The 17,392-nt window shown below is 36.2% G+C and overlaps 1 protein-coding gene across 1 annotated transcript; it reads left to right on the top strand.

The window, feature by feature from the left end:
- The first annotated feature begins 1,605 nt into the window (after window positions 1-1,605).
- On the top strand, window positions 1,606-17,219 carry LOC133878538 (histone deacetylase 9). Its single transcript, XM_062317099.1, has 14 exons — window positions 1,606-1,925; window positions 7,901-8,013; window positions 8,162-8,279; window positions 10,853-10,927; window positions 11,021-11,240; window positions 12,759-12,822; window positions 13,839-13,931; window positions 14,031-14,139; window positions 14,326-14,375; window positions 14,455-14,545; window positions 15,954-16,024; window positions 16,320-16,418; window positions 16,751-16,817; window positions 16,925-17,219. Exons 1-14 carry the CDS (start codon window positions 1,889-1,891, stop codon window positions 17,008-17,010), a joined length of 1,293 nt encoding a protein of 430 aa, XP_062173083.1. The 5' UTR covers window positions 1,606-1,888; the 3' UTR covers window positions 17,011-17,219.
- The last annotated feature ends 173 nt before the right edge of the window (window positions 17,220-17,392 follow it).

Here is a 17,392-nt window from a genome sequence, read left to right as displayed (position 1 = left end):
ATTTGACTAGCCTCATAAATATTGAAGGCTTCCTGCGACCTCAAGTTCTATTTCCGGAGACTAATTATTTCCAGGGTCTGAAATCCCATAAATGAGGCCAACCTGGCCCACTCCAAAGTGGGGACAAATATTTCCCTAACAATGGTTAAGAATTGGATAGGATTTATGAAAATATAAAATTCTCATATTTGATTTATTACTAGACACCCTGTATGAATTATATATGCTTTCCAAAATATTATTATTTTCTCTCTCAAGTATATAAGGTTGTATGATATAAAAGTATTTAAAAAATTAAACAAAAATGACATGGAATAAAAGTTATGGTTAAATACCTTATCAGTTATTGAATTTTAACAACTTTATTTTTTTCTACTTAGAATTCATTTTATATTATAGATGATACATCATTTATGGTTAAATAATGATATGATATGTTCGTTAATCTTCCGTCAATAAAACTAATGGAATTTTAGTCAAACCAATTAAAACCTGCCACGTGTCGTATGCCTCATCCAATTTTTATTTTTAAAATAAAAGTTAAAATGTAAAAAAGAGAAAAAAATTTAAAATATTAAAAAAAAAAATGGGGGTGGTTCGGCCACCCCTAGATTAATCGTAGTGGGTGGCCGTAACCACCACCAACCCAAACGGCAGAGGCTAGATTAGCCATGGGCTGGCTCAGTTACCCCATTAGCCAAAATAGGGGTGGTCGGCCACCCCATTGGTCTAAAGGGGTGGCTCGAGCCACCCCATCTTCAATATATTTGTTTTTTTTTTAGTTTTCTAATATATATATATATATATTTTATTTTTTGATGAGGCATGTGAGACGTGGCAAGTTTTGATTGGTTTGACGTGAAATTTCGTTAGTTTAATGGATAAACATATCATCTCCGTGTTTATCCATAAACGAAGTACCATCTACGATACGAAATAAAACTTAAGTAAAAAAAAAAAAAAAAAAAAAAAAAAAAAAAAAAAATTAAAACCCAATGACCGATAAAGCATTTAACCCTAAAAGCTATATATAAACCGTTATTTTTCTTTCATTTTTCAAAATATAAGCTATACATATATATATATATTGTTTGATTTATTTTCTTTATTTTTGTATTTATAACCAAATAAAACTTGTTCATATCTTCTTTTCTTTTTATCTTTTTTTTTTTCTTCTGAAATAAAATAGTTTTTTTTTTTTTTTTTTTTTTTCACTTTTATATACATATTTTATAAACGTCAATACGTCAACAATCAAACCCAAAAAAAATTGAAAATTAAGAAAGCATGTTTAGCTCGCTTATTATATACATTTTAAACTTTTCGAGGCAAATGAAAGGGAGATTCTACTTCTCCACAAGCAGCAAAATACAATTGGGATGAAGAGTAGGGCTAGAAATTATATATTTTCATCTCACAATTGTGTTGAGTTAACCGTTTTAATCAATTTTTGTTAAAAAATAAAAATAAAAAAACAAAATCAAAGAGTTAGTGGAAAGTTGTGGAATAGCAATGAAATAAGGAAAATGATTTTTCACAACCAAAAGCACATAATTTTTAGTATGAGTTTCACCATTCATGAATTCCACCTGCATTTCTCTTACAAAGAAATCCAGATAGAAACCACATATGTGGATAATGGGAATATTCCCAACTATAAAGCGTCCGGATTTCACAAACCTCCAAATGGTTCCCATGGTTTTATGACCCCCTAATTCTACCGGAGCGAAATCCAGCTGATGCATAAATAAAATAAGTATTTAACCAGAGCTATGGACGCCCACCTCTCACTCTCTCTCTCTCTCTCTCTCTCTCGAGCATTGTTAATGGAGCAAGCTGAATAGCCATCTTCTTTCCTCGCTCTTCCCCCACTGTGCTTCTCGCCAAAATGCGCTCCAAGGACAGGATCTCCTACTTTTACGACGGTACGTACTAGTCTCTCTAAGGGAAAAATTCAAAGCAGAATTCTGAATCGTTGTTTGCATATATATATATATATATATATATATATATATATATATATATATATATAAAAGATCTTAGTATATAGTTTAGAGAAACTGAAACCCTAGCCGTATGTGAGCTGGGCCGTTCTGCGTGTTCTTGTGTATGCGATCTTGTAGTCTGTTTCGGTGCGAAGAAAATGTTAAACCAGAAAAGGAGTTAATTATGATCCGTCTTGAAACCTTTGTTTATGGGAACTGAGAGAACCGAGCCGCTATGCAGCGGGGCCTGATGTAATGATGGAACAATGACTTAATTTTTTTTTTAAAATAAAATATCTTCTCGGCTTCTCCACTTCGGGCGGGAGAGGGACCTCAGACAATTACACAATTTTTCATGCCTTTTCTTGAGTAACTCTACGTGACTACGTCTATTATAGCTGCACGTCCAGAGTCTACTATGATGGAAAGAGCAATATGCCAGCTTCCTTCTTTATTCTAGAGTCATGCCTTTTATTCAGCTTCCTTCTTTATTTGGATTCAGCTTTCCTTTCTAGAGTCATGCCTCTTGGGTTCCCCCCCCTCCCATTTGGACAAGAACCTTGTCCTCAAGGTTTAAGTGAGGAAATTGGTAGCATCTTCGGGAGGAAGCATTTTCCATTGAACCAAACCTATCATTCTGCCTTTCATCCGTGGTGATTTCTATTGCAGTGTCTCCCTCCTCACCTCGATGGACAACACTTGGGATGGCTTGCCGGGAATGAACCAATCAATGCAGTAAAAGCATAGGCCTTTCTTGCGCTTCTTTGCATTTCATCCCATTCACGTTTCACACCAAGCTATTTGGATGCAATGCTTGAAGCAACGGGGCGCAACGATATTCGGTTGGAATCAGACTGTGGGTAATGTTGCTACCAACACAGCTTTTTGTCTCTCAAGTGGGGCCAAGTTCATGGCATTTCAGAGAGTGTGGGATTTGAACATGCAAAACCCCCCCCCCCCCCCCCCCCCCCAACCACCACCACGACACTCACAAACGACCAGAGCAATGCCTTTTGGGGTCATCCAGACACTCTATTCGCTCAAACTACATTTGGTATTCACTCAGTGTACCATTTTGGCAAATACGCGTCAAGGCCCTCGTCGGAGGGCCAAACCGCAGGAGGATCTCTTTTTTTAAACAACACCCAAGTAATTGTAGTACCCTCCTCTTGGTACATCTTTTGTAGCCATTGCCACAATTGATTTGCCTCCCCTTTGAGGTGGAGGGACGCTAGGACCTTCTGTTCATTTAGTGTCCCCTGGTAGTTGAAGAATTGTTACGCACTGTTGAGCCAAACTGTGGGGTCATCTCCCACGTAACGTGGAAAGTCCATCTTGACATGGCAAGTGAAGCCATGCAAGTGGTTGCCTTCCTCGCGAGCTGCAATTGTCTGCGATGGAGAACCCTTTTACTCCTGGTTGATTGGGGTCTTCTCAGTAGTTGAGAATCGTTGCTCATGGGATTTTGACAGCATCCCTATGATATTGCGCAAGGTGTCTTCCATACTTTGCATACGCGACTCGTTAGCATCAAGATGATGGATGTTGTCCTACACGCTTTGAATATTGTCACGTATTTCCTGCACGTTGCTCTCCATCTGCTCCATTTGCTCCATCCGATCCTTATGGGTTGCCATCAATGGCAGAGCCACATGGAGACCAAGGGGGCCATGGCCCCCCAAAAGTTTGAAAAAATCTGAAGTTATATAACAAATTTATTGAGTCACCTTAAGTTAGATGGGGGAAATATCGCATTGACTCATGTGAGCAAACAAGTTTGTACAATTCTACCCATCAATCTCCCCCTCTCCACCCTTGTTTTTATTTTGATAAATAATGCAATTCATTAATAAAGTGTAGAGGGCGCAACCCTAATACACAAGAAGTATACAAGAGTGCCCCTAAAAAGAACGAACAAAAAATAAGTTTAAAAAGTCTGCATAAGTAAAAACATTCAAACTATGATGAGATGCTATCCACATATATAACGTATTGAGCAAGCGTTTCCGTACCTCCACCATCGATGTCTCGACATTTTTTTTTTTTGATAAGTAAAGGTTTAACAAGAATAAAAACATTTTCAAAGTGCCGTGCATTCCGCTCCTGCCAAATACACCACAATAAACACAACAGAACTAACCGCGCATCCCACTCCACCCTTGTATATATATCATGTTTACATGATCACATAATAGTTTAAAATGAACACACTTGAGCTTAAATTAGCATGATAAAATAGGCATACAAATAGTAAATTATAATATTCAGATGATATGACACAAAATTAGCTCCCGTTGGCAAACGGGTTTCTATCCTTCAATCCTTTTATCTCTGTTATTGTATATATAGGTTCACAAAATTACTATATGTTGTTTAAACAAACACCCCAAAGTATAACAATATAAATTAGCATGATAAAAATTCAATTAGAGTTAACCTTATTATGAAACAAACAACAATAGTGTTACGATATAATGTGGTAAAAGAAGCTCCTATCCCCCTAGCTCTCTTATGGCAATATACATCTACATCCATGACAAAAAAGAAAAAGAAAAAAAGGAAACTACGAGTACCACTTTTGGTTCACACAATTTTCATCCGAAATTCAATAAAAGTGTAAGGCCCCTTACGTACACATGAAATATACAAGAGAAGCAACCTAGCTAGTAGGGGCAAAAAGAACAAGAAAATAATGATAACTATTGCGGAATTATATCGAGGTGGAAGATGTTGATAATTTGGCACACATCCTCGGGCATCGAGTTGCGACTTTGCCGATAACTTATTTGGGTTTGCCGTTGGGAGCGTCTTTTAAAGCTACTTCTATTTGGAATGGAGTCATTGAGAAAGTGGAACGTCGGTTAGCTGGTTGGAAGAAATTATATTTGTCTAAGGGTGGTCAGTTGACTCTGATTAAAAGTATTCTCTCCAACATTTGTACGTATTATTTGTCATTGTTCTCCATTCTTGTTTGCGTGGCTTTGTGACTTGAGAGACTTAAACAAGATTTCTTATGGAGTGGCATTGGGATGGGGTAAAATTTCATTTAGTAAACTAGCACACAACTTGTACTCCAGTTAAGGAACGTGGTTTGGGAGTTAGAAATTTGATTCAATTTAATAGAGCTTTGTTGGGGAAGTGGATGCAGACGTTTGCTTTGGAGCGGGAGGCTTTATGGAGACAGTGATTAAAGTTAAGTATGGGAGTTTGAGGGGTGGATGGTGTTCTATAGAGGTTGTGGGGTCTAATGGTGTGAGTGTCCAGAAATATATTAGAAGGGGGTGGGATACTTTTTATAAGTTTGTGCACTTGGAGGTGGGGGATGGGTATAATGTACGGTTTTGGCATGATCTTTGGTGTGGAGATAGTCCCCTGAACCTTTGTTATCCAGTTTTATTCAGTATTCCTCAATTTAAAGACGCCTGGGTGGGAGATAATTTGTCTGTGCTAGATGGAGTTGCACACTGGAATGTTGTCTTTACGCACCTTGCACAGGATTGGGAGGTGGAGATGGTCCTTTATTTTTATGAGTGGTGGTATTCTCATCAAATTCAGCATGGAGCGGTTGACAGGTTAGTTTGGAGTCTCTCTAAGAGGGGGCATTTTGAAGTGAAGTCATTCTATAAGGCCTTAGCTAGTTAAGGGGTTTCCTCATTTCCTTGGAAGAGTATTTACCGTGTTAAGGCTTCGTTGCAGGTATCCTTTTTTTGGTGGACAACAGCCTTAGGAAAGATCTTGACACATGACAATCTGCGTAGGCGTAATATAGTGGTGGCTGAATGGTGTTGTATGTGCAAGAAGAGTGGGGAATCCATTGACCACCTATTACTTCACTATGATGTTACACGGGATATATGGAGCTTTTTTTATATTTTGTTTGGGGTGGAGTGGGTTATGTTACAACGACGGGTGTTGGATTTGTTGAGTAGGTGGGGCAATTCGTGGGTCGTGGTCAAGTTAAGCAGGTTCCTTTACGTGTAATGTGAAGTCTTTGGCGTGAGAGGAATGTTTGGCACTTTGAAGATGTAAAAACGCTGGTGTTGGAGTTGCATTGAAACGTGCTTAATACCTTATTTGTATGGGTTTCGGCTCATCACAGCCCGAGTCGTATTACTTTTGCAGAGTTTTTAATTTCATGCTCTTATGTTTTTTCTTTTTAGGGGCTCTTTTATATACTTCTTGTGTACTAGGGTTACGTCTATCTACATTTTAATGATATGACATTATTTATCAAAAAAAGAATTATATTGAGGATTGTCTTGTTTTTACTCTTTGAGTGTCTACAACAACAACTGATCGAGCATTTTCAGCTATGAAAGTTATTGAAACAAGACTTCATAACAAAATGGATGATGAGTTTCTTGCAAATAATTTAGTTGTCTATATTGAAAGAAAAATTGTTGAAAACTTCAATTCAGATTCGATCCATGATGATTTTAGTTCTCTAAAAAAGCGTAGGCTACAATTTTAGACACTTTGTTTCTTTTTGTACTAGTGCTTACATGTTATCTTATTGATATATCAATCTTGACGCATATTTATGAAGTTTGATAGATATACTTTTTGAAATGCACATATTGTGTTATAAAATACTTCATTGAATCATTTCTATCTTGAATTGTGTTTATCATATTTTTTGTATATAGTAGAAACATGGTATACAAAGAGAACACCCCCCCTCCCAAAAAAAAAGACAAATTCTGGGCTTCGTCACTAGTTGCCGTAGGCTTTGATACCAAGTTGATGGAACTTTGGGCAGGAGAGGGACCTCAAAAAATTACACAATTGTCCATGCCTTTTCTTGAGTAACTCTACACCTATTATAGCTGCATGTCAAGCGTCTACTATGATGGAAAGAGCAGTATGCCAGCTTCCTTCTTTATTCTAGCGTCATGCCTTTTATTCTGCTTCAATCTTTATTCTTTTCCTTTTATTCTCTTGCCAACCTTTATTTTGGATTCAGCTTTCCTTTCTAAAGTCATGCCTCTTGGGTCTATCATGTAACTATTCGGCTATTTGGCTAGTAAGTTTGTGTGTGTGTACAAGGGCTTTTTTTATACCCTGGGACCGAACCGGTAGCTGAAGTGTTTGAAAGAAAACATTGTTGCACAATTCATGGTTTTGGATACTTTGAGAACACAAAGGAAGTACAATTTAAGCCTAAATGGATTCTTTTGATTGGTTTTAGTTGGAAACTGACTAGGGCGTGTTATGCACAATGAATCTATTCCGCGGTTATATAGTTTTGATTCATTTACATATTGGTCCTAGTAGCTGCAGTGCTCAAAAGCATTGTTTCTACCATGAATCATAATCATATAAGGATGATGAAGTCTTACAAGTGCATGAAATTGTTTATTTGTAAGGTTTTTGTGAATTGAGGCCAGCTTTTGGGGGTTTTGGTTACTTCGAGAACACAAAGGAAGAACAATTTAAGCCTAAATAGATTCTTTTGATTGGTTTTACTAGGAACCTGACTAGGGCGTGTTATGCACAATGAATCTATTTCACAGTTATATAATTTTAATTAATATGCACATTGGTCTTTGTAGCTGAAGTGCTCAAAAACATTGTTTCTATCATGAATCATAGTCATATGAGGATCATGAAGTTTTAGAAGTGCATGAAATTGTTTATTTAGAAGGTTTTTGTGAATTGAGGCCAGTTTTTCGTGGTTTTGGATACTTGGAGAACACAAAGGAAGTACAATTTAAGCCTAAATAAATTCTTTCGATTTGTTTTAGTAGGAACCTGGCTAGGGCATGTTATGCACAATGAATTGATTTCAAAGTTATATAGTTTTAATTCATTTGCATTTTTAATATATTTATACAATTAAGTTATATACTCTGGTTATATTTAAAATGAAACAAATGCAGTTGATAGAAAGACTTATGTGAAAATGTGTATTGCAGGGGATGTGGGTAGTGTTTATTTTGGGCCGAATCATCCGATGAAACCGCACCGGCTTTGTATGACCCACCATCTTGTCCTCTCCTATGAGCTTCATCAGAAGATGGAAATTTATGTTAGTTACTGAACATTGAAGCTCTTTATTTAATAAATGGGTTCTTTGTTTTTGATACTTTCTTTCTATTGTGCAGACTGGAGTGGTTGATTCTGTAAATATTCTGTAAACTATTGATATTTTGGTTTGTTTTTGTTGTAAAATGCAGCGGCCTCACAAGGCGTATCCTGTTGAGCTTGCTCAGTTCCATTCAGCTGATTATGTTGACTTTTTACACCGGATCACACCGGACACTCAACACCTGTTCTCAAATGAATTGGTAAAATGTATGACCTTTTTTCTGTAAATTTGCTATAGCAATTGAGATGTGTTAATATTCAATTTTTTTTTTTTTACAACAAATGTTGGAGAAGTAGTGAGTGCATGTCTCAGATCTTTTATAGAATTTTTTTTTTGATAAGTCTTTTATAGAAAAATTGATTGTATTGTTTTGCTCCTTGAAAAGATTGATGTGGTTAATTATTTTGTGTTGAGGTCTTAAGACTTTGTGAAGGTTTGGATTTGAAAATAGTCATCAGACTTATACCAAGCATCAATTTGGAGAAGGTTTGGTTCTCCGTACGACCGATTTAATGGTTGGCTCGCCAGTTGAATTGTTGATTTTTTAATGTTATAAGTATTTCTTACGTAATATTTGTAATTATAAAAAATGTGTAGAAATAATGTAGTAATAAAAAAAACAACATATCTTATCTCAGAAGCTCTTGTACTTAAGCAGTATTGCCTTTTGTCACCAGTTGTATTGCATATATGGAATGATGAAAATATGAAGACAAACATCAACTGGTTCAACTGAATGGTTTGATATGGTTTTGAAAATTGCAGTTGTGAGCGTGAGTGGTATTTTGACACACTTCATAGATTAATGGCATATATAGTGTTACGGACCTATGTTAGGAGGCCCAAACGAGTACAGCAACATGATGAAACCCTAACTGTTGCACACTCTAAACCTAATCCAAGTGGCGGCTGAGGTATTTTAGGAAAGAAGTAAGGCACAATCTGTGCATGGGGGGCAAGACTTGTGGGAGGGAAAGTCCTATAAATAAGGAATTATGTATTCCAATAATTAAGGGATTGATAGCAGGATTTTTAGGGAGAGAAATAAGGGAAGGATTCCTAAAAATAAGGCATTAGCCAAAACAGTATTGATATTGTATTCTATAAGTATTGATTCTGAATAAGAAGAAGACATGCTGAAATTTATCAAAAAATCACAACTCTTGTAGTTGAAATCGGGAGGCAGAGGTACCTCGAATACCTCCTATCCATTCACCATCTTTCACCTTCCACCATAGGGAAACTCAGGAAATCAAATCCTGCAGCTTTACCCATCCACAAACCCATCACACGATCCCAAACCCAGGCCTATAACATATAGTTTTACAAGTCATTGTTTAAAAGTGTTTTTTCCATTCTATTGCCAATGAACCATGACATGCTAGTATGCAATGAACTTGTTTAGAATCATTAATACTTATTGAGTGTTTGGAAGTTTATCCGAAGGGGGTGGGATACAATAGCCAAGTACTTGCGTTTCGAGGTGGGTGAGGGGTCTCATATTCGCTTTTGGCATGATTTATGGTGTGTGAACAAGCCTCTCAAGTTATGCTATCCGGCTTTATACTTTATTGCTCATTCTCCAGATGCTTGGGTGGTGGATAATTTGTCTATGGTAGGAGGTGTGGCTCATTGGAATGTACTCTTTACGCGATATGTTCAGGATTGGGAGGTGGAGATGGTGATAACATTCTATGAACAGTTATACTCTATTCGGATTCGGCTCGGAGAGGTCGATAGGGTGGTGTGGAATATTTCTAAGAAGAGGAATTTTGAAGTGAAGACTTTTTATAGAGCTTTAGTTTGTCATGAGACGGCCTGTTTTCCGTGGAAGGGTATTTGGCGTGTTAAAGCTCCAAAGCGGGTGGCTTTCTTTGTTTGGACAGCTGCTTTAGGAAATATTTTAACTCATGATAATTTACGTAGGCGTGGTACTGTGGTGGTAGAGTGGTGTGTCATGTACAAGAAGCATGGGAAATCCGTTGATCACCTTCTTCTTCATTGTGATGTGGCACGGGTTGTTTGGAGTTATTTCTATAGCTTATTTGAGATGGAGTGAGTTATGCCTAGTAGTGTTATGGATTTAGAGTGGTTGGGGCACTTTGCTAGGTCGTCGTTCTGCTATCCGTATTTAGAAGCAGGTTTCCTTATGTGTTTTGTGGGGATTGTGGCGAGAGAGAAATTCTAAGCTTTTTGAGGATGTGGAGATTACGGTTGGGGCTCTTTGTAGAAATGTGCTCAATATGTTATATCTGTGGGTTTCGGCGCATAGTCCGGGTCGTATGTCATTTGCTGATTTTTTACTTTCATGTTCGTTTATCTCCTCTAATTAGGGGCTTTTTTGTATACTTCGTGTGTACTAGGGTTGCGCCCCTTTGCGCTTTTTTATGAAATTATTACTTATAAAAAAAAAATGTGATGACCCTGAATTGTGCAATAGATGTAGATATGTTTGTTGTAAACATTTTTATTTTATCAATCAATGACTCATTGATTAGTTGTAGAGTCGAGTGAGTGTTCCAACTATGTGATTATCATTCTCTCTCTCTCTCTCTCTCTCTAAAATGTGAATGTTTCTCTTTCTACCCCTACCTCCAAAAAATAAAATAACATCTCTTTGAGTGGTAGATTTTTTTCATTTCATGCAAACTGTATAATTTGGCTCTAATATGTCATTGTCCCAAGATTCTCTTTTATTTTTATTTTCTTTGGTTTGATTAACTACGCATTTTTCTGACTCCCTTCCTTTTTTTATTTTTATTTTTATTTTCTAAACCAGATAATCTTGGAGAAGATTGCCCTGTCTTTGAAAATTTGTTTGAGTTTTGTCAAATTTATGCCGGTGGAACAATAGGTAATTAACGGTGATTTAAGTACTGGAATTTTGATCTTAAAAATTGAGTTTTTTCCTATTCAACCTTACATGGTAATTAACATTTGCTAGCAGATGCTGCATGCAGATTGAACAATCAACTTTGTGACATTGCTATCAACTGGGCTGGTGGATTACACCATGCCAAGAAGTGTGAGGCATCCGGCTTTTGTTACATCAATGATTTGGTTTTGGGAATCTTGGAGCTTCTAAAACATCATGCCCGTGTTTTGTATATTGATATAGACGTGCATCATGGCGATGGTGTAGAAGAAGCCTTTTATTTCACAGACAGGTAAAATAACCATCTGTTATATAATGAATTTAGATAAGGGAAGGTATAACAAGAAGGCCATTGGGAACTTTGAATTTTTAGAGAAATAATCAGTTTACATATTATAGCTTACTGCTAATGATACTATATGATTAGGCTTCTTCTAATTTCTTGATGCAGTGATAATGTTTCGAATGTGTTAATATAAGCTGATAGGGTCAGAAAAGTGATAAGTGCAAACTGTAGTATCTATGATTTTTTTTTTTTAAAAAAAAAATTAAATTAAATTTTATTTGTTTATAAGTAATCAAAATATCATTAAAAGTGAAAAGTGCAACCCAGATACATAGGAAATATACAAGAGAAACACCTACCTAGAAAGAGAAAAAAGAATAAGGAAATAATGAAAACTAAGCTCCAAAGGAGCTACAAACACAGCTGTCCAAATTATGAGTATAAAAGAAAAATGACTTAAGCTCCTCCAATGTCCTTTCGTGGTTCTCGAAATTTCTATCATTTCTTTCCTCTAAAGACACAAAAAAAGAAAGAAGGCACCATCATAGATATTGTTGTATCTATGATGTTAAAACCATATGTTAGTACGAGATTAGCTCAGGAGCACTTACATGGCGAATTAGACTACAGCCTGAAACAAGCAACTTGCTTGCGAATTTGCGCCCAAACTGGTGCAGGTAGTAGGACACTTGAGGGGGCCACAGCCCTCGAAGATTTTGAGAACACTCTTCGTATTTGTTATGTATATATTGTGATGCCTTCATTTTCTGCACTTGGCCACCTCCAAGTTATTGTCATCCTACATCTGGACCTCCAAAGAGGAATTTTTAGCTCTACACCTGGGCCGAAAATTATGTTAATGAAACTCTTTTGCACATATAAACTTTGTATTCTTTTGTCTTGCAATCAAAGAATTAGGCCTTTATTAATTATTTAAATGTTTCTTAGAATCAAGAGTCCTATTAGCACTGTTTTTTTATAAGTATTAGCACTCTTGATTCTGAGAAACATTTAAATAATTATTGTGGTGTGTTTGGAGAGAGAGGAACACTCGAAGTTTCAATAATTGCAAGAAAACGAGTTCGGATCTTCAGCTTTGTTTTCTTAAACCCCTCTTTAAGTGGATCTATGTTAATGAATACCCTTCTCAATATCTCTAGCTTTTTAGATTTTTGTATTCTCTTTTCTCGTTTTTGATTTACTGGGTGTTTTTCTCTTGTATACTTCCTTTGTATTTTGGTTGCGCCCCTCGCACATTTATTGAACTTCTTTTACTTATAAAATAACAATAATAAAAAAGAATCAAGAGTGCTGACCTTCAATCACACTGGTTTCTTGTGTCAAACCATAAGAAAACTACTTTATGCTGTCTTTCTTTTTTGCTATTAATTAATTTTTTTTATAAATTATTAAAGATATATGATTTCTATTTGTGGTCAGTCCAGTTGATCGACTTGTATATTCTTGGTAAAGTTACCATGCTTTCTTTATTCTCGACTAAATCTGTGAAATTGGACATGGCAGGGTGATGACTGTTAGTTTTCACAAGTATGGAGACATGTTTTTTCCAGGAACTGGTGATGTTAAGGTGATTTTTTAAGGCTTTATTGCTTTCCTTTTTGGATAGTCTTCTGTTGGCGAAGACAATTTTCAAATTTCAGATCTGCATGAGTTAATGCCGTTAGGATTTCTTTGTATTGAATGCATCAAGCCAGTCATTTCCAAGCAATTCCTACCATTAACTCGGTTGTTTGCTCTACATACACCCACCTGCATTTCAGGCATCCTGATAAGTCATGTATGTGGCTACTTAATCTGGAGTTGTTTATTCATCTTTTTTTGGTCAAAACTATTTCGAAAGTTATTTTGTAAGCTTTCAATATTAACCGTTATAGACTATGAGCACAGTAATCATAAAGTAATTGTAAATTTGGACATCAACTCCCCTTCATTCAGTTGTAACATAAATCACTGCCTTACTGTTGTTTCCAGTCATTATCTTCAATCCATTTCATCTGCCCATATCTCATGAAAGTGTCAGCGATAATGTAATGGAATATCATGAAGAAACTGAATTCCTAGTTGAACTTGAAACAGGATTCTACGAACAAGTACTTTTTAAACGAGGGATAGATATTTATGCACATATGCAATCAATTCTAAAAGAACGTCGAATAAGCAAACTAGTTTTGTTCCACCTAGAACATCACCTATTACTCTCAAATGGGCACTTTGGCCATAAATTTCCAGAACCATCTGAGCGGTGCCTGTCAAGTGACTGAATTAGCTACCGTCTGCTTTGCCCATCATTACAATTGTAAGAACATATCAAAACTTTAGAATTATAGTGGCTGGTTTCAATCTGTGCTTTCTTCAGCTGTAATTGGATCTTTACTTGATAATATATCAAAAAGGTATAGTGCGCACACAAACCGTTCCCAGGGAGTGCTTGACCTTCAAAGATCTTTTGCATGCTCGCTGGTCTTATTCCTACTCCGTCCTTGTTTATTATTTAAATTTGTATTAGCATAGGACTTTTGGAACATGAGAATGGTATGTAGTTGAATTATGCATGATGTTTACTGCTATTGTTTTGTACTGAAGGAAATAGGAGAAAGGGAAGGCAAGTATTATGCCATAAATGTCCCGCTCAAGGATGGAATAGATGACACCAGCTTCACCAGACTTTTTAAGAGTGTAAGTTCTGGCAATAAGCAACTAAGTCGAGATTGATATCTTTTTTTCTGGCTTGATCATGCCAAGTGTAAACTTTGCTTGCAAATTTCCGTGTTGTAGATTATTTCCAAGGTTGTTGAAACATATGTACCGGGTGCAATAGTTCTCCAATGTGGGGCAGATTCACTGGCTGGGGACCGCTTAGGCTGCTTCAATCTCTCCATTGATGGTGCATACTCCTTGTAATTAAACTTTTTTCTCCTTGCCTGTTAAAAGATTCTAAAATTTAGGCATTTTGACAACCCCCCCCCCCCCTCCCCCCCCCAAAAAAAGTCAATTTTAAATTGGTCTTGAATTAGTTGCAGTGGCTCAGCTTTAAATTTACTTTTTGGTGACATTCTGATGCTTCTTACAGGGCATGCTGAATGTGTTAGGTTTGTGAAGAAGTTTAATTTGCCGTTACTGGTATGTTTTTTATTTTGACCAAAACTTATAGTTCATTAGTATCATATATCAGAAATACAGAGAGTAACCTCCTGTGCAGGTAACTGGTGGCGGGGGATATACGAAAGAGAATGTTGCTCGATGTTGGGCTGTGGAAACTGGAGTTCTTCTGGATACAGAACTTCCCAATGGTATGCTAATTTGATGCTCTTTCTTTTTAATATTTAGTTTGCAGATATGCCATGACGTTCTGGATATCTTTTATTTTTATTATTACTAGTTCTTATCATGGTAAGTGCAATTGATCTTTTCTGGTTACATTATCTCAGATCCAAAAATCAATGTCCAAATCATCAGATGAATGTGGCTTTTAGAATGCTAACATGAGATGTTGAATTCTATTTACTTTTTTTTTTTTGCTGTTTTCTATGAGGAGAAGGGGCGAAAGACATGTGACATATTCATGAGATTGTGTTTTATTTAGTGTAAGAATTTAATTTATTGTTTGACATTGTTTTGGTTGATTTATCCTATTGTGTAGTTAACTTTCTGAAATTGGAGATTTTTAAGCCTGTCCCTATTATAGAACTGTCTTCAGTTTTCACACTGAAAATGGAAAAAAAAAATAAAAAATAATAATAATAATAAAAATGAATGGTGGGGAGATATGAAATTATACGTACTTGCTATTTTCAAAACATTTGTAACCTGAAAATTAGTTTTTTCAACACGGGATTTTTAGTAGTTTACAGAGTGTTGGCCCTATATACACAAGCTGTATTTTCATATTTGTTGGGCATAACTCCAGCTTTTGCTTATGCCATCTGCTTTCTGTTGACTGCCTATTAAGAATATATTCCCCATTTTATTGTGAGAAACCATTCACATCCCACTCAACAAATTTGCTTTTTAGCTAATTTGGCTAACTCTAGGAAAAAGTCACCAAAAAGCTCCTTACATCCGGCTCTCCAATTTGGAGAGGCTTTTTGCAAAATGCTGCGGTAAACAAATTTGTTGAGTACTGTAGCATTTGAAAAACCCAAAAAACTCCTCTTTTAATTCCCCATTCTCTCTCAAATTTTTTATTCATTTTTTTCTCCTCTCTCTCTCTCTCTCTCTCTCTCTCTTTCTGTGCAACATGACAGACTGGGTGAAGGACGAGAACAACACACAGTGGCGGCGAGCTTCACTGACGAGCAAGGTCTAGATGGCTAGCCCCAGGATCCAAGTGAAATTTGGATGACGAGCTGTGAAGCGACAGTTGTCACTGCGTAGCTTCACGATGGCAGCAAGCAGCATGCGAGAGAGAGATTTGGAGGAGAGAGTGACGAGAGAGATCTGGAGGAGAGAGAAAAATGAGATATAATGAAAAAATGAATATCATATTATTGAAAAGATTATTTTAGTAGAATAGTGAAAGTAGAGAGTGGGATGAGAGTGTATTTGAAAAGTATGTAGCTAAAATAGAAAAAGTTACTTTTTATTAAACAAATTGGCTAAAGTTTAAAGAGCCGGATGTAAATGCTCTAACCTTGCTATAATTAGTATTTTGTTTCTTTTTGTTTCATGTTTCATTTATCAATTTTTTCTTTCTTGCAGAGATCCCAGAAAATGAGTATATCAAATATTTTGCTCCAGAATATTCACTGAGGATTCCAAATGGGCACATAGTATGTAGTTTCTAACAAATTTTATGTTACTAGTGCATTTTACTTCATTCATGCATCAATTTCATTGCCAAACCAATTATATTGTTTTGGTAATTAGCTGGTTTTGGGATATGTAAACTGATTGGTTTTACATGGGCAGATAGGTCATATATATGAAACTTTTAAAAACCTAATTTTTATTGTGCAACAGAGATTCTCAGCATTGAAGCTCTCTCTCTCTCTCTCTCTCTCTCTCTCTCTCTCTCTCTCTCTCTCACATATTCTTCTATATTTTTCCTCCCTATTGCTTGAGCAGGAGAACTTAAATAGCAAATCGTACCTTAGCGCAATCAAAGTGCAGGTCTTCGAAAATCTTCGCAGCATCCAACATGCTCCTGGTGTACAAATGCAAGAGGTGAGTAGAATGCGAATGTTGCCAAACCCGCTTTATGCTTGAAAGTGAAATTTGTTGCAAGATTTGGTTACACCTCTGTTTACTTGCTATGCCATTCTCTTGGACAGCCTTTGATAGCTACAATTATGCTTGGCTTCCGATGATTTTTCCCATTTAAAAGTCTACGTAAATGAAAGTGTTTTTATTGTTTCATTGCATTTTAAGTCATATTCCATGCCACTGAAATAATAATCATGAAGATTATTAGTTGACTCGGACGATCGATCATACAACTGGTTTGGAATGGCAGCATCAAGATTTTGGTACTTAGCAATGCTTCTTGTCTTTTGCAGGTTCCACCTGACTTTTACATTCCTGATTTCGATGAAGACGAGCGAGACCCCGATGAGCGCATGGATCGTAAGTAAAATTTAAAATCATATGCTCCCTAACTCAATTTTTACCACTTGAATTTCTTTCACCGGGTTGTGCATTTGTTTATTCCATTAAAATTTTGGGTATTTCAGAGCAAACCCAAGACAAGCACATTCAGCGCGATGATGAATATTACGAAGGAGACCATGATAATGATCAGAACATGGACGACGTATAAGTTTACCTGAGCACTTCATTTTTTTTTTTTTTTGGCGGGAAGATTAGCTTTTCAATTTAGAAAGGAAGATGTAATTAGATTCCCAATTACCTATAAAGGAATTCACCTGATATAACAAACATGACTGCTTTAGATTTTAGAAGAACACTGCAATTTACCAAAACAAAGAGAAATCGAATAGCAATATGAATAGGTACATTTGCTTGTCCTTTTTCTGTGCGTACATCTTATTCATTGACCAAGTAAAATATAAATACAAGGATTAAAAATAGGCTTATAAATAATTAAAAATGACTACTACCATTTTTCCTTTGTGGTCAAGAAATCACTATCCCTCTACTAGCTTTTCATATAACTCAAATTCAAGATGTACAGACATACC

The sequence above is a fragment of the Alnus glutinosa genome, chromosome 9, assembly GCF_958979055.1.
Source record: "Alnus glutinosa chromosome 9, dhAlnGlut1.1, whole genome shotgun sequence".
NCBI lineage: Eukaryota > Viridiplantae > Streptophyta > Magnoliopsida > Fagales > Betulaceae > Alnus > Alnus glutinosa.
The sequence above is the reverse complement of the archived record's forward strand: the minus strand, read 5'-3'. Positions and strand labels throughout refer to the sequence as shown.

What these genes read in the sequence shown, in the direction of transcription:
- LOC133878538 (XM_062317099.1), top strand. Translation starts at nt 1,889, where the DNA reads ATGCGCTCCAAGGACAGGATCTCCTACTTTTACGACG. An exon ending in CTCAAATGAATTGGTAAAAT is followed by an intron (nt 8,280 to 10,852) that starts GTATGACCTTTT and finishes TTTCTAAACCAG; the next exon opens with ATAATCTTGGAGAAGATTGC. An exon ending in AGTTTAATTTGCCGTTACTG is followed by an intron (nt 14,376 to 14,454) that starts GTATGTTTTTTA and finishes CCTCCTGTGCAG; the next exon opens with GTAACTGGTGGCGGGGGATA.